This window comes from Bos indicus x Bos taurus, chromosome 15 (assembly GCF_003369695.1).
Source record: "Bos indicus x Bos taurus breed Angus x Brahman F1 hybrid chromosome 15, Bos_hybrid_MaternalHap_v2.0, whole genome shotgun sequence".
Taxonomy (NCBI): domain Eukaryota; kingdom Metazoa; phylum Chordata; class Mammalia; order Artiodactyla; family Bovidae; genus Bos; species Bos indicus x Bos taurus.
In genome coordinates, this window is record NC_040090.1 from 32,936,961 (window position 1) to 32,954,764 (window position 17,804).

Below are 17,804 nucleotides of genomic sequence, written 5' to 3' on the forward strand. Positions count from 1 at the left end.
ATTGTATGGAGAAGTGAGAGGGCAGGTGGTGTGGTGTGGTTTGGGAAACATGGAGGGTGAGCAGTGGGGAACAAGGTGAAAAGAGGAAGGAGGAGAATTGCTTCCAGGGAAGAACCCAGGAGGCCTGCCTGATTCCTGCACCCAAAGATGTGCTGCTGCTCTTCCAGCATTACCTCAGTGAATTCTGTTCCCTGATGAAGCTGGATGGACCTATTTTGTTGGGAATTCTGGAGAGATGTCTCCCCTCCTGTCTGCTCTCACCCACACCCCTTCACTACTGCTTCACTTCGGGTGGGGTTGCACACTTTGTGCCACTGCCAGGGAAATCACTTTTCTGAGCTCACAGAACTAAATTTACCTAGTGACAACTGGTCCCTTGGCTCTTCAGAGAGCTGCTGAGCTGCAGCTCTAGCCAGTGCTGCATTCCCCCTGGCGAGGCAGGACTCTCATGGAGCCTCTTAGACCTTCCTGACAGAAGAGCTGCTTGTTCTGAGTCTGAGATAGTAAATCCTTGTTGTGGGAGCTGAGAGTTGCCTCTTTGGTTTTGTTTCTGCCTTTTTGTTGCTTTTAAACTTTGTCTTAAATTAGACTTTAGCTATTAGCTGAATGTGGGACAGTTCAGAGTGATATGGGATAATGCCTGCTTCAAGTATATTGGACCTCAGAGTTCTGGTTCTACACAACATTTTCCAATGCTGTGTTTATAGCTAGGTAACTGGTGAAAGGTTGTTGTTGAATCACGCGAATACACCGGGATTCTTGGCCCCCGGAGGAGAAGAATTCAATCCGGGGCCAGAGACGAGGCTTGATCGCTCAGAGCTTTTGTGTAGTAAAGTTTTATTAAAGTATAAAGGAGATAGAGAAAGCTTCTGACATAGGCATCAGAAGGGGGCAGAAAGAGTACCCGCTTGCTAGTGTTAATAATGAGGTTATATAATCCAAAGAATGTCTGGAGGTTGTAAAGACCTCCTCCGACCTACTCCCATAATTTACATTTTAAGATAACACTGTCCTCAGGCAAGATACATCCTTGTAAAGACCAGGTATACTCCCATAATTAACATTTTAAAATAACAGAAGGTTGAATCCAAAGACTGTCCTTAGGCAGGATACATTATTGGTATATAATCCTAAGGAATGTGGAGAAAGAAAAAAGTTTGTCCTTTCTTCCTCCTTGAGAATTCCAGACCCCTCTCTCTTTGGGGACCCCTAGACTCCCTATCAACCTGCCTAGGAACTGACTCTCTCACTGGGACTGTCTATCATAGGCTATACAGTTTGGTAGGGGAGATAGACCCATAACAAGACTGAAAAAGGTATACATAGGGGCCGTGGGAGCACAGAAGTATCATCTTTTATCAAGAAGCCCTCATTATCTTCCTCAGTACCACTCCCCCACCTCTAAGCTGCCCCAACTGTGACATCATATTGTTTGATATGGACAGTTAATTTTTTCTTATTTTAAGTAAAATTTAAACAAAAGCATCTTTATAAAATTTTGCATTATAATATTAATTTTAATGAGCAATCTACATAAAAACAATGTGCTTGTTATGCAAGCAGTCTTATGACAAGTCCCTTAGCCACCACCCTCCCTTCCCATCAAACTGCAGCCCTTAAGCCTCTCCTAAATAAAATTCTAGAGTTGTCACTGGAATTCAGTGTTCTTAGAACTTTAGGTTGTTTTTTTAATGAGATTTGGACTTTTTGGGTGAAATTTGATTTTTTAAGTATAGTTTCAATTTATAAAATGCTCTGTGGACTATTAAAAGACATGTGCAAAGGCAGTTTATGACTTCTGCAAACATGACTTATTTAATTCTTACCACACTCAAGTGAGAGGGATAATTAGCCCTCATTTTGAGGGGAAAACAGGCTCAGAGATGCTGAGTTGCTTGCCCCAAAGTCACACAGGAAATGGTCTGTTTCTATAGGTTCTGACTCTTTATATTTACAGTACACTCCTTTCCTTTCCTTAAGGCTTGATGGTTGCAGCCCCACTTCTTTGTTCTCTAAAGAGGTTCCACTCAGCATCTGGCCCTTCCTTTAGGTATAGCTTCCATCAGCCTACGTTCGTCACTTGACCCCCTCTTCTTGCACAGTTCCTCTGTGTCCGCTTGGCATCAGGTGAAGTAACTCAAAAACTGGGGACTAGAATAACCTAAAGTCTCAGTCACTCATTTGTCTGGTTCCTGGGCTGCAAGACTCAGACATCTGGGCCTGCTCAGGCATCGCTAGCTCTCTGTAGTCTCTGCAAATGACCTCTCCAGAATGACAGATTCAGGGTGGCCAGGCTTCTTACATGTTGGCTCAGTGCTCCCAAGGCATGTATCCCAAAAGGGAGTGAGCCAGGTGGAATCTATACTGCCGTTTCTAACCTAGCCTGGGAAGTCATTCGACATCATTGCTGCCACATTCTCTTTTTCAGAAGACGAGTCACTAATGTCAGTCTGTGTTCAAGGGGAGAGTTCAAGTTCAACTTTTGTGGGAGGATTGTCAAAGACTTGGGGACATATTTTAAAATCTTCACAGCAAGTAATTTAATCTCTTTAAACTTAATGTTTTGAGGCAAAATTTGGGGGCAAATTGTGTTCTTATCGGGTATTACTGTTCTCATTTGTAAAATAGGTATGATATAATCCATTGGTTGTGAAGATTAAATGAGAAAATAGAAGCTCTTGGAATGTTGCTTAGTGTATAAATAAGCACTCAAAGTTGTTAATTCCTCTTCCTTTTTCCATGATTAAAAAATATGAGGAAGGAATTTCTTATATTTTTTTCTTGAGTGAAACATGTAACAAAGAAGAAAAGGCAGTCTGGTTGGCAAGTAGGACGTATTCCCATGGAAGGACACATAGATGATGTGATATACTTGTACATCTGGCAGATGGGATGTGCTGTGACCTGTGACGAGATCTTAGTGGGGTGGCGCCCAGGGGTCTCTTATGACTTGTGTGCTTTTCCCTTGCAGTTCCTGAGGGAAGACCTCAATTACCATGACCCAACAGTGAAACACAGCACCTTCCATGGTGAGGATAAGCTCATCAGCGTGGAGGACCTGTGGAAGGCATGGAAGTCTTCAGAAGGTAATTAATAGCTTGGTTGTCAATGCTAGTTCCTGGAAGGTTTAGAGAAGAGAGAAGATGGGTAGCAATTTGGCTTTAAAAGGACATGAGTAAAAATGCTTAGTAAAGAGCAAACTACTGAAATGATTCTATGTCCAGTCACTGAAAAGAGACTGTATCAAGACTGAATAACACTGAGTAGAGTCACTCTGTTGAGAATGGGGAAAGATGCTCCAAAGAGAGCTGGGTTTGTTCTTTAGTAGAATTCTTATTGAAAACCATCCTATTTCCCTACCCTTCTCTTCACCAGCTCCCCACATCCCCCAGAGGAATCCCCCAGCTTTGGCTGCTTCATCTCCAGAGACAGGGAGCCTGCTGGCTTTTTTTTTTTTTTTTTAACTTTACAATATTATATTAGTTTTGCCATACATCAACATGCATCCGCCATGGGTGTACACGTGTTCCCCATCCTGAACCTCCCTCCCACCTCCCTCCCCATACGATCCCTCTGGGTCATCCCAGTGCACCAGTCCCAAGCTTCCTGTATCCTGCATCGAACCTGGACTGGCGATTCGTTTCTTATATGATATTATACATATTCTAATGCCATTCTCCCAAATCATCCCACCCTCCCTCTCCCACAGAGTCCAAAAGACTGTTCTATACATCTGTGTCTCTTTTGCTGTCTCGCATACAGGATTGTTGTTACCATCTTTATAAATTCCATATATATGCATTAGTATACTGTATTGGTGTTTTTCTTTCTGGCTTACTTCACTCTGTGTAATAGGCTCCAGTTTCATCCACCTCATTAGAACGGATTCAAATGTATTCTTTTTCATGGCTGAGTAATATTCCATTGTGTATATGTACCACTGCTTTCTTATCCATTCGTCTGCTGATGGGCATCCAGGTTGCTTCCATGACCTGGCTATTATAAACAGTGCTGCGATGAACAATGGGGTACACCTGTCTCTTTCCCTTCTGGTTTCCTCAGTGTGTACGCCCAGCAGTGGGATTGCTGGGTCGTATGGCAGTTCTATTTCCAGTTTTTTAAGGAATCTCCACACTGTTCTCCATAGTGGCTGTACTAGTTTGCATTCCCACCAACAGTGTAAGAGGGTTCCCTTTTCTCCACACCCTCTCCAACATTTATTGCTTGTAGACTTTTGGATGGCAGCCATTCTGACTGGCGTGAAATGGTACCTCATTGTGGTTTTAATTTGCATTTCTTTGATAATGAGTGATGTTGAGCATCTTTTCATGTGTTTGTTAGCCATCTGTATGTCTTCTTTGGAGAAATGTCTATTTAGTTCTTTGGCCCATTTTTTGATTGGGTCGTTTTTCTGGAATTGAGCTGTAGGAGTTGCTTGTATATTTTTGAGATTAGTTGTTTGTCAGTTGCTTCATTTGCTATTATTTTCTCCCATTCTGAAGGCTGTCTTTTCACCTTGCTTATAGTTTCCTTTGTTGTGCAGAAGCTTTTAATTTTAATTAGATCCCATTTGTTTATTTTTGCTTTTATTTCCAATATTCTGGGAGGTGGGTCATAGAGGATCCTGCTGTGATGTATGTTGGAGAGTGTTTTGCCTATGTTCTCCTCTAAGAGTTTTATAGTTTCTGGTCTTATGTTTAGATCTTTAATCCATTTTGAGTTTATTTTTGTGTATGGTGTTAGAAAGTGTTCTAGTTTCATTCTTTTACAAGTGGTTGACCAGTTTTCCCAGCACCACTTGTTAAAGAGATTGTCTTTTCTCCATTGTATATCCTTGCCTCCTTTGTCAAAGATAAGGTGTCCATAGGTGTGTGGGTTTATCTCTGGGCTTTCTATTTTGTTCCATTGATCTCTTTCTGTCTTTGTGCCAGTATGATACTGTCTTGATGACTGTGGCTTTGTAGTAGAGCCTGAAGTCAGGCAGGTTGATTCCTCCAGTTCCATTTTTCTTTCTCAAGATTGCTTTGGCTAGTCGAGGTGTTTTGTATTTCCATACAAATTGTGAAATTATTTGTTCTAGCTCTGTGAAAAATACCATTGGTAGCTTGATAGGGATTTCATTGAATCTATAGATTGCTTTGGGTAGTATACTCATTTTCACTATATTGATTCTTCCAATCCATGAACATGGTATATTTCTCCATCTATTAGTGTCCTCTTTGATTTCTTTCATCAGTGTTTTATAGTTTTCTATATATAGGTCTTTAGTTTCTTTAGGTAGATATCTTCCCAAGTATTTTATTCTTTTCGTTGCAATGGTGAATGGAATTGTTTCCTTAATTTGTCTTTCTATTTTCTCATTATTAGTGTATAGGAATGCAAGGGATTTCTGTGTGTTGATTTTATATCCTGAAACTTTACTATATTCATTGATTAGCTCTAGTAATTTTCTGGTTGAAGTCTTTAGGGTTTTCTATGTAGAGGATCATGTCATCTGCAAACAATGAGAGTTTTACTTCTTCTTTTCCAATCTGGATTTCTTTTATTTCTTTTTCTGCTCTGATTGCTGTGGCCAAAACTTCCAAAACTATGTTGAATAGTAGTGGTGAGAGAATTCTACTAAGGAACAAACCCAACTCTTTGGATTTAGTACCATCCTATTTCCCTACCCCTCTCTTCACTAGCTCCCCACATCCCCCAGAGGAATCCCACAGCTTTGGCTGCTTCATCTCCAGAGACAGGGAGCCTGCTGGCTTTTTGAAGCAGCCCTTTGCTTCTGAAGATCCCCACTTGGTCCTGGCTCTGCTGAGTCCTGGATGATTCAAAGATTGGGTCAAAGTACAGTTAAGACTCTCTCTTGAGTCTTCTCTTCCAGGTAAAATAGACCTAGTGAGAAGAAAACATTTTTTTTTTCCCATCCTACTCTTCATCTTGGTCTCCTTCTTGTAAATACTTTCATTAATGTCTTTCTTAGGTCATGGCTCTTAGAGTTGGACGCAGACCTGCAGGTATAGTTTGATCAGCACGGAGATGCCCTGTGTGTCTGTTAATGCAGTCTGATTAGCTGCTGGTATCTTCAGCAGTCATATCACTCTGCAGACTCATGTTGAACTTATTAAAGCTTTAGCTCTTTAGATCCTTTTCTTGTGTAAGACTGCTAAACTATGATTGTGTGCTCAGTCTCTCAGTCGTGTCTGACTTTTTGTGACCCCATGGACTGTAGCTTGCCAGGCTCCTCTGTCCATGGAATTTTCCAAGCAAGAATACTGGAGTAGGTTGCTATGCCCTCCTCCAGGGGATCTTCCTGACGCAGGAATTGAACTCATGTCTCTTGCATCTCCTTTATTGGCAGGTGGCTTCTTTACTCCTGGGCCACTTGGGAAACTCCACTAAACTAAGAGTACCTTTTCTTGGGGGAGGGGTTGTTTTTCCTAGAGCATTTGCTTCAGAATTCCAAGTGAAAGGGCATGTCTAACTGTGTGAGACTTGACAGGGAAGGGAAAAAAAGTGCATTAGCCTCCTTTCCATTTGTGTCTGTGGCTAATGTCCTTTGATATGAACAAGAATGGAGGCAATCTCTCCCTTGGCTCTCTGAGGGTAGGTCTTGATGCTAAGAAGAATTAAACGTAAGTGACCACCAGAGTCCCTGGTTTTTCAGATGAGGAACCTTAGGCCTAGATTTATAAAGTTATTTGTTCATTGTATTTAGTAAATAGTGGAGCCAGGACTTAGACCTGGGCCTTCTGTTCTCTAGGCCATTGTTTTTCCATACCACCTTGGTTGAAAGCACTGATCTGGCTGTAGAGAAGATTAGTTTTGGTAGGAATGAGGCAGTTTCTATTTTTGTTTAAATTCTTACCTAGGATTATGGAATTTCAGTTCTGGAAGGGATCATCTATAATGTAGATGGAAAACAGTAATTTAAACAGTAAGACCTAGATGCTAATCCTGATTGTAGGATGGACAGGCTGATACTTCCTGTTAACTCTATTTTTTAAAAAATCAGTTTAGAAGAATCATAACTTAGCTATATACATAGCTTACTGGAAATCATTAGAAGTTGAGTTCCTGGGGTGCTTTTGTTTAATGGCTCCTGAGCAACTCAGGCTGTCTACTGATGAGAGATCAAGCACAGAAATGATCTTTGGAATGATACCAGCACTGCCAGGAAAAATCTTCTAACATTACCATTTAATTTTAGTTTTCTTCTTTTTTTGTAATAACTTGAGGCCATGGCGCCTGGGTTTTAAGAGTGGATGTCATAAGTAAGAACTTAGAATGAAAGATGGCAGGGAGAACATTCCTGGCCTTCTCTGAAAGCCACAGAGAAAAACTGGGAAGGGAAAGTGACCAAGAGAGTGCAGAAACAGAGGGAGAAAATCATAATATTAGAAAACAGCTCAAGGCAATTTTCTGGTTAAGGACTTTATTTCTGAACTTAGCAACTAATTGGAACACTTCCAAACATGTTCTAAATGACAGGAAGATGGAAGATGATGGAGTAAGTTTTTAAGAGTTTGTACCCATCACTGATGAGCAGAGAAAAGCATTTCATTGCAGTGATGTTGCTCATAGCTAAGCTAGAAATGATACATACATACAATTTTGGATTTGCTCACCATGTGTCATGCCTGATGGTTTGACAAACTAAAAGTGAAAATCTTATGTACTATTTCTCCAAACAATTTGTTTCATTATTCCAAGTAAAGCTCCTAATTTCTTTAGAGTTACAATTTCCAGGGCTACAAAAAGCATGTGCTATTCTGGCACTGGCTCAAACTTGCTGGCCTGGGTTTTGCTAGATGATGTAGTTATTAGCAGTGGTCATTTCTGTTCAGAACATTAGCTGACTAATGTCAGTACCGTCTATGTGATTAGTGTTGTTAACATTTTCTGACTAATGTTGGAGCCAGTCTTTTCTCTGTTATTTAGATTTAAGCCAAAAAGCCCGATAATTTCTACATTAGCCAGCTCTTAACTTTAATAATAAAAAACAACAATAACAACTAAAAGACTGATATTTAACATGTGCTAGGACTGAAGTGACTTAGCAGCAGCAGCAGCAGGCAATGTTCTGAGTGCTTTACGTATATTAGCTCATTTATTTCTTACAAAAAGCTTATGGAGTACACTTATTACAATTGTCTCCATTTACAGATGAGGAAGATGAAGCAGAGAGAGTCATTCATTAAGTGAAATAATGTAATGCAATTTTGTTACTCACTGTCCAGGGTTAGTGCAGACTTCATAAGAAAAGGGTACAGTACCTAACAAGACTACTCTCACTTCAGACACCAAACTATTAATAGCTGTAAGCTTTAGGTATTTCCAGACCACCTGTACTCTGACTAACTGGCTACAAAAGCAGGGGTTCCCACAATCCCCTCAGGTTTAATAATTTACTAAATGACTGTCAGGATTCAGGGAAGTGGTATGCCTATGATTGTAATTTTATTATAAAGGATAAAAATTAGGACCAGCAAAAGAAAGACAGACACCCATATGGCAAGGTCTTATAGGGTCCTGAATGTGGAGCTTCTGTGCCCTCTCCCCATGGAATCAGAACATATCACCCTCCTGGCGCGTGAGTCGTAATGCAACCATGAAGCTCAGCTAAGCTTCATTGTCAAGAGTTTTTATTGGGGTCTCCTATAATATAAGCGTGATTGATTGACACACATGACTGAATTCAATCTCCAGGTCCCTGTTCCTCTCCAAAGGTTGGGCTGATGTCACTTGACTCAAAGTCCCAATCCTCTAGTCACATGGTTGATCTTTCTGGTGACCAGCCCCCATCCAGAGTTCTCTTATTAGTATGAACTCAAGTGTGATCCAGGGCCCACCACAAATAACAAAGATACTCCTATCATCAAGGAAAATGACCTTAAGATAAAAAACAACCAAATTCTTTATTATACACAGTTAAGTCATTAAGTAAGGGAGAGCTGAACTAGTGGGGCTGAGGAAGAGTTGAGAACAAGGGCAACTCCAGGGATCCCAGCAGCCAGGACTGGGGAATTGGCCTATTCTAACTGGTAACTCAAAGCCAAAGATGGAGAAGCTCTATACAGTCAACAAAAACAAGACCAGGAGCTGACTGTGGCTCAGATCATGAACTCCTTATTGCCAAATTCAGACTTAAATGGAAGAAAGTAGAGAAAACCACTAGACCATTCAGGTATGACTTAAATTAAATCCCTTATGATTATACAGTGGAAGTGAGAAATAGATTTAAGGGACTAGATCTGATAGATAGAGTGCCTGATGAACTATGGAATGAGGTTTGTGACATTGTACAGGAGACAGGGATCAAGACCATCCCCATGGCAAAGAAATGCAAAAAAGCAAAATGGCTGTCTGGGGAGGCCTTACAAATAGCTGTGAAAAGAAGAGAAGCGAAAAGCAAAGGAGAAAAGGAAAGATACAAACATCTGAATGCAGAGTTCCAAAGAATAGCAAGAAGAGATAAGAAAGCCTTCCTCAGAGATCAATGCAAAGAAATAGAGGAAAACAACAGAATGGGAAAGACTAGAGATCTCTTCAAGAAAATTAGAGATACCAAGGGAACATTTCATGCAAAGATGGGCTCAATAAAGGACAGAAATGGTATGGACCTAATAGAAGCAGAAGATATTAAGAAGAGCTGGCAAGAATACACAGAATAACTGTACAAAAAAGATCTTCACGACCCAGATAATCACAATGGTGTGATCACTGACCTAGAGCCAGATATCCCGGAATGCGAAGTTAAGTGGGCCTTAGAAAGCATCACTACGAACAAAGCTAGTGGAGGTGATGGAATTCCAGTTGAGCTATTTCAAATCCGGAAAGATGATGCTGTAAAAGTGCTGCACTCAATATGCCAGCATATTTGGAAAACTCAGCAGTGGCCACAGGACTGGAAAAGGTCCGTTTTCATTCCAACCCCAAAGAAAGGCAATGCCAAAGAATGCTCAAACTACTGCACAATTGCACTCATCTCACACGCTAGTAAAGTAATGCTCAAAATTCTCCAAGCCAGACTTCAGCAATACGTGAACCGTGAACTTCCTGATGTTCAAGCTGGTTTTGAAGAGGCAGAGGAGCCAGAGACCAAATAGCCAACATCAGCTGTATCATCGAAAACAGATCCAAGGGAGTTCCAGAAAAACATCTATTTCTGCTTTATTGACCATGCCAAAGCCTTTGACTGTGTGGATCACAAGAAACTGTGGAAAATTCTGAAAGAGATGGGAATACCAGACCACCTGACCTGCCTCTTGAGAAATCTGTATGCAGGTCAGGAAGCAACAGTTAGAACTGGACATGGAACAACAGACTGGTTCCAAATAGGAAAAGGAGTACGTCAAGGCTGTATACTGTCACCCTGCTTATTTAACGTATATGCAGAGTACATCATTAGAAACACTGGGCTGGAAGAAGCACAAGCTGGAATCAAGACTGCCGGGAGAAATATCAATAACCTCAGATATGCAGATGACACCACCCTTATGGCAGAAATTGAAAAGGAACTAAAAAGCCTCTTGATGAAAGGTGAAAGAGGAGACTGAAAAAGTTGGCTTAAAACTCAGCATTCAGAAAACGAAGATCATGGCATCTGGTCCCATCACTTCATGGGAGATAGATGGGGAAAGAGTGGAAACAGTGTCAGACTTTATTTGGGGGGGCTCCAAAATCACTGCAGACGGTGACTGCAGCCATGAAATTAAAAGACATTTACTCCTTGGAAGAAAAGTTATGACCAACCTAGATAGCATATTCAAAAGCAGAGACATTACTTTGCCAGCAAAGGTCCATCTAGTCAAGGCTATGGTTTTTCCAGTGGTCATGTATGGATGCGAGAGTTGGACTGTGAAGAAAGCTGAGTGCCAAAGAGTTAATGCTTTTGAATTGTGGTGCTGGAGAAGACTCTTGAGAGTCCCTTGGACTGCAAGGAGATCCAACCAGTCCATTCTAAAGGAGATCAGTCCTGGGATTTCTTTGGAAGGAATGATGCTAAAGCTGAAACTCCAGTACTCTGGCCACCTTGTGCGAAGTGTTGACTCATTGGAAAAGACTCTGATGCTGGGAGGGATTGGGGGTAGGAGGAGAAGGGGACGACAGAGGATGAGCTGGCTGGATGGCATCACTGACTCGATGGACGTGAGTCTGGGTGAACTCCGGGAATTGGTGATGGACAGGGAAGCCTGGCGTGCTGCGATTCATGGGGTCGCAAAGAGTCAGACACGATTGAGCGACTGATCTGAACTGAACTGAACTGAACTGGTAACTCTCATATGACTCAGCTATATTCATTTTTCATCTCTAAGTGTCTTTGTTCAAGAGTCAGATATGGTGGAGGGAGAATCAGATTGGCACAGTTTGGATCACAGCCTTACGTATGATAGTGATAGTGAGAGAGTATGTGTGTGGGGGGGAGCAGTGCTGGAGGGTGCGGTAAATCCGAATCCCTTTAAGATCCTTTAGGTAAGGGGAGTGGCAGTTCTTTAATGGAAGAGAAGCTGAGTGAATTTTGTAGGATCTTTGAGAAATAGAATTGTTTGTTTGTTTGAGCCAGTGAAAACAGTAACTATGCCCTTTGTAGTGAGGGGAGGCATTGACCCAAGAGAATTACTTTCTAAAGCGGGGCTTCCATTCTTTAAACAAATTGTGCTGTTTTACTGTTTCTTCTCCCTTTCCTGAACATGAGGTTTAAAAAGATGTTGTCTGTTGAACAAAGCATATTTGGTAATAATTTCTTACCCATTTTTATGGATCAGAAGCACCTTAACTATCAAGTTTGATTCTAAGGAATATGATTCCAGATAAAAACAAAAGAACTTGGTATTTTAGTATCACTCAGAACTTTGTCTTGAGAGGATGTTTGTTTTCTACTAGGCTTTTGGAAATAAGAAAATAAGCTGACTGTCCTCCTGTTCTATCTGTGCTGTTCATCGTAGGACAGGATTTTTTTACAGGAGCTGTAGAGCAATATTGGAGAACCAGAAGGGTTTCAGGAAGAAAACTCAGCAGAACTGGCCTCTCTGTTGACATAACACAGGGGACCAGGTGGCATTGGAATTTAGCATAAACCATTTCAGAAGTCAGATCAATATAAAAGAGCAGACATCCCCTTTTTTGCTTTTACATAAACCCGATGAGATCTATTTATTCTGTTCTTTTAGCTATTTAAAAATTACTTTGCTAAGTGAATCTTCAAATCATTCAGTTAAATTCCTCAACCATTAGTTGTTTGTTGCTACATTTTTGGGGCAAAAAAGATACACTTGGCTTTTTCTTTCTCTTACATTCTTTCAGGTATAAATGCAAAATGACTGTGATAAGTGTTAAAATCATTGCATCAATGCTGGTTGTATTTTGTTATCTAAAAAAAAAATTGAACAAACCACAGTCATTTTCTATTTATATTAATAGCCACTTGAGGGTAAAAATGTCCTACTTGCATCCCCATTTAATAAAGGAAACTGAGCATCTCTCACCTGTTTCTGTTCCCAAGTCCAGAGGATTCTACCTCTTTAATATATTTTATGTGCATTTCCTATGATACTGTTTTCACTCAACTACCTCTTCTAAAGGAGATTTATTGAGTTGTAATTGACAATAAAATATAGTTAAAGTGTACGGTTTTCCAAGTTTTGACACATGTATACAGCTGTGAAACCATCACCACAATCAAGATAGTGAATATATTTATCACCCCTACAATTTTTCTCACAGTCCTTTGTGATCTTTCCCTTCCTACCTCTCAGACAATTACTGATCTTCTTTCAGTCACTATAGGCTTGCATTTTATAGAATTTTCCATACATGGAGTCATATAAATAGGTATTTAAATATGTACTTCTTTCACTTAGCGTAGTTGTTTTGAGATTCATTCATGTTGTTGCATATAAAAATATTTTATTTATTTTTATTGCTTAATAGTATAACAATCCATTCTCTAAATATACCACAATTTATTTATCCATTCACCTACTGACAGACATTTGAGTTATATCCAGTTTTCGGTTCTTATAAATAAAGCTTCTATGAACATTCACATACAAGTTTTTCTATGGACATATATTTTCTTTTCTCTTAGGTAAGTATCTAGGAGTGAAATGGCTAGATCATTTGGTAGGTATATATTTTTAAAAAACTGTCAGATTGTCTTCAAAGTAGTTGTATCATTATACATTCTCACCAGTAGTGTATGACTTGCAGTTCTTCCACATCCTTGCTAGCACTTGGTATGATCAGTCTTTCTTTTTTCTTTTTTTTTTTTAATATTTATTTTTTTGGCTGTGCTGGGTCTTAGTTGCGACACATGGGATCTCTAGTTGTAGCGAACTCTTAGTTGTGGCATGTGGGATCTAGTTCCTTGACCAGGGATCGAACCCTGGGCCCCTACCATAAGAGCTCGGAGTCTTAGCCTCTGGACCACCGGGGAAGTTCCTGGTCAGTCTTTTAAATTTTAGCTATTCTAACAGTATAGTGTTGTTTCATAGTGATTTTATTTTGCATTTTCCTGATGATTATTGATATTGGGCATCTTTTTCATGTGCCATTCACATATCTTCTTTGGTGAATTATCTGTCCAAATTGTATGTCTATATTTTAATTGGCTTGTGGGTTTTTTTTTTTTTTTATTGTTGAAGTTTAAGAGTCCTTTATATATTCTGGATATAAATTCTTTATGGAAAAAAAAGCCTTTATAAGATGTATGCTTTGTAAAGATTTTCTCCAGTCTATGGTTTGTCTTATCATCCTCTTAACAGTATCTTTTAAAGAGCAGAAAGTTTTACTTTTTTTCTGAACTTCAGTTTATCAGTTAGTTCTTTTATGGATCATGCTTTTGGTGTCATTTGTAAGAAATTTTTGCTTAACCCACACTTGTGCAAGCATTTTCTACTGTATTTCTTTCTAGAAGTTTTATAGTTTTAGGTTTTACATTTAGACTTATGATCTGTTTTGTATTCATTTTTGTATATGGTGTTAAGTATGGATTTTAGTTATTTTTGTGCTTATGGATGTCCCAGTTGTTCTAGAACCATTTGTTGAAAATTCTGTCTTTTCTCCACTGCGTTGCCTTGCACTTTTTGTAAAAAATCAGTTGTCCATATAACTGTGGGTTTACTTATGGACTCTGTTCTGTCTACTCATCTATTTGTCTTTGTGTCAGTACCATGGTATTTTTGTTACAATAGTCTTATAGTAATTCTTTCAGTCAGATAGTGTTAGCCCTCCAGCTTTGTTTTTCTTTTTCAAAATTGTTTTGGCTGTTTGTCCTCAATTCAGCTTGTCAATTTCTAAAAAAAAAATCCCTATGGGATTTTATCTGTAGATCAGTGTGTAAGAGCTGACATCTTAACAAGATTTAGTTTTCTGACCTATGGACAGAGTATATTGCTACATTTGTTTAGGAGGTACATTTTCTCTCAGCATGTTTTTTAAAATTAATTTATTAATTTATTTGGTTGTGTCGGGTCTTAGTTGTGGCGTATAGGATCTAGTTCCCTGACCAAGAGTTGAATCTGGGCCCCCTATATTGGGAGCTCGGAATCTTAGCCACTAGACCACCAGGGAAGTCCCTCTCAGGATCAGTTTTCAGGATACAAATCTTTCATATCTTTTGTTGGATTTATTTATAAGTATTTCACAGGTTTTGATTGTATTGTGAGTAGTAGTTTTTAAATTGTGGTAAAATATACATCATGTAAATTTTACTATTGTGTGTGTGTATGCTCAGTCACTCAGTCATGTCTGACTCTTTGCGAACCCTTAGACTGTAGCTTCCCAGACTCCTCTGTCCATGAAATTTTCCAGGCAAGAATACTGGAATGGGTTGCCATTTCCTACTCCAGGGGATCTTCCCAACCCAGGGATCAAATCCCTGTCTCTTGTGTCTCCTTCACTGGCAGCAGATTCTCTACCACTGTGCCACTTGACCACCCCAAATTTTACTATTAAGTGATGTTAATTTAATTTTGATTATTGCTTTATAAGAAAAACATAATTGATTTTATATATTGATCTTGTACTCTGCAATCTTGTTAAACTCACTTACTAGTAGGATACCATCAGATTTTCAAATTAGACAGTTATGTCTGCTAGTAAAGAAAGTTTAATTTTTTTCTTTTCCAACCTGGATGCCTTTAAGAAATATTTTTCTTATCTGATTGCCCTGGTTAGTATCTCCAGTACTGTATTGAAGAGAAGCAGTAAGAGCAGGCATCTTCATCTTGTTTCTGATATTAAAGGGAAATCATTTAGTCTTTCACCATTAAATATAACATTAAATATAATGGTGTGTCCAACTCTTGCGACCCCATGGACTGTAGCCTGCCAGGCTCCTCTGTCCATGGGATTCTCCAGGCAAGAATACTGAAGTGGGTTGCCATTTCCTTTTCCAGGGGATCTTCCCCACCCAAGAATTGAACGTGGGTCTCCTGCATTGCAGGCAGATACTTTACCAACTGAGCTACAAGGGAAGCCCTCAAATATAACATTAGCTGTTGCTCTTTGGTTGGTTGGTTGGTTGTTTTTGTTTGTTTTCTATAAAAAACCTTTTGTCAGATCAAGGAAGCTACCTTCTATTCCTAGTTTGCTGAGAACTTTGATCAGGAATGGATGTTGGATTTTCTTTTTAAATTTTCTTTATTTTATTTTTGGCTGTTCTGGGTCTTGGTTGCTGAACAGGCTTTTCTCTAGTTGTGAGTGGGCGCTACTGCCTAGTTATGGTTCGTGGGCGTCTCACTGCAATGGACTCTCTTGTTGAGGAGCACGGCTCTAGGGCTCGAGGGCTTCAGAAGTTGTGGCTCCCAGGCTCTAGAGCACAGGCTCAGTAGCTGTGGCGCATGGGCTTCGTTGCCCCGCAGCATGTGAAATATTCCTGAATCAGGGGTGGAACACTCGTCTCCTACATTGGCAGGCAAATTCTTTACCACTGAGCCACCAAGGAAGTCCTGGATGTTGGATTTTATCCAGTGAGTTTCAGAGTTGATTGCCTGGTTTTTCTGCTTTTGTTTGCTAATATGATAAATTATATTGACTGATTTTTCCATGTTGAACTAGTTGTATTCTTGGGATGAACCCCACTTGGTCATTTTCTAAATATATGGTTGGATTTTACTTGTTAAAATTTTATTATTTTTATTTTTCTATTAAAATGTTTAAATTGAGATATAGTTGATTTACAGTATTTTATTAGTTTCAGGCATACAGCATAGCAATTTTGTATTTTTTTTTTTTTTACAGATTGTCACTATTAAAAGCTAATATTTCATATTTGCTAAAACTTTGTTTCAAACTTGTGGACCTTTGTTAGGGGTTTAGGGATATTGGTTTGTCATTTTCTTTTCTTGTTTTATCAGGATAATGCTGGCCTCATAAAATGAGTTGGTAAGTATTCATCAATTTTCAGAAGACTTCATGCAGAATTGGTGTATTTTTCCTTGAATATTTGGTAGAATTCACCAGTAAAGCAATTTGAGCCTGGTGTTTTCCTTGTGGGAAGGTTTTCTGTTTTCTTTTTTACAGTATCAATTTCTTTAATTTGTTGTTCGGTAGCTCAGTCATGTCTGACTCTTTGCAACCCCATGGACTGCAGCATATCAGGCTTCCCTGTTCATCACTAACTCCTGGAGTTTGCTCAAACTCATGTCCATTGAATCGATGATACCATCCATCCTTCTCATCCTCTGTTGCACCCTTCTCCTCCTGCCCTCAATCTTTCCCAGCATCAGAGTCTTTTCCAGTGAGTCAGCTCTTTGCATCAGGTGGCCAAAGTATTTAATGTGTTGGAGCTTCAACTTTAGCATCAGTCCTTCCAATGAATATTCAGGACTGATTTCCTTTAGAACTGACTGGTTTGATCTCCTTGCAGTTCAAGGGACTCTCAAGAGTCTTCTCCAGCACCACAGTTTGAAAGTATGCTTCTTTATGGTCCAACTTCCATATCTGTACACAACTACTAGAAAAACCATAGCTTTGGCTACACAGACCTTTGTCGGCAAAGTGATGTCTCTGGTTTTTAATACACTGTCTAGGTTTGTCATAGCTTTTCTTCCAAGGAGCAAGAGCAAGGAGCAAGTCTTTTAATTTCATGGCTGCAGTCACTGCCCACAGTGATTTTGGAGCCCAAGAAAATAAAGTCTGTCACTGTTTCAATTTTTTCCTCATTTATTTGCCAAGAAATGATGGGACCAGATGCCGTGATCTTAGTTTTTTGAATGTTGAGTTTTAAACCAGTTTTTTCACTCTCCTCTTTCACCTTTATCAAGAGGCTATTTAGTTCCTGTTCACTTTCTGCCTTTAGAGTGGTGTCATCTGCATATATGTGGTTATTGATATTTCTCCCAGAAAGCTTGACTCCAGCTTGAGCTTCATCCAGCCTGGCATTTCACATAATGTACTCTCCATATAAGTGAAATAAATAGGATAACAATATACAGCCTTGACATACTCCTTTCCCAATTTGGAGCCAATCTGTTGATCCATGTCTAGTTCTAACTGTTGCTTCTTGACCTGCATACAGGTTTCTCAAGAGGAAGGTGAGGTGGTCTGGTATTCCCATCTCTTTAAGAATTTCCCACAGTTTGTTGTGATTGACACAATCAAAGATTTTAGCGTAGTCAATGAAGCACAAAAGTAGATATTTTTCTGGAATTGTCTTGCTTTTTCTATGATCCAATGGATGTTGGCAATTTGATCTCTGGTCCTTCTGCCTTTTCTAAATCCAACTTGTACATCTGGAAGTTCTTGGCTACCTGCCTTTTTATTTCCCCACAAAAATGCTTGAGGGCATTATCTTACATGATTCCATA

General features: G+C 39.6%; 1 protein-coding gene and 1 non-coding gene across 8 annotated transcripts in view; one reads left to right on the forward strand and one right to left on the reverse strand.

Annotated features, from left to right (window-relative positions):
• STIM1 (stromal interaction molecule 1) overlaps positions 1 to 17,804 on the forward strand; it is a 204,970-nt gene that overhangs the window by 140,070 nt on the left and 47,096 nt on the right. For all 7 annotated transcript variants that reach the window (XM_027563070.1, XM_027563066.1, XM_027563068.1 and 4 more), the window contains one exon: positions 2,972 to 3,086. In XM_027563070.1, coding sequence (XP_027418871.1) covers positions 2,972 to 3,086 — 115 coding nt within the window. The remainder of the gene's footprint in view (positions 1 to 2,971; positions 3,087 to 17,804) is intronic.
• Positions 15,399 to 15,470, reverse strand: TRNAC-GCA. The gene has a single exon. It is a non-coding gene; the product is annotated as a tRNA-Cys (tRNA).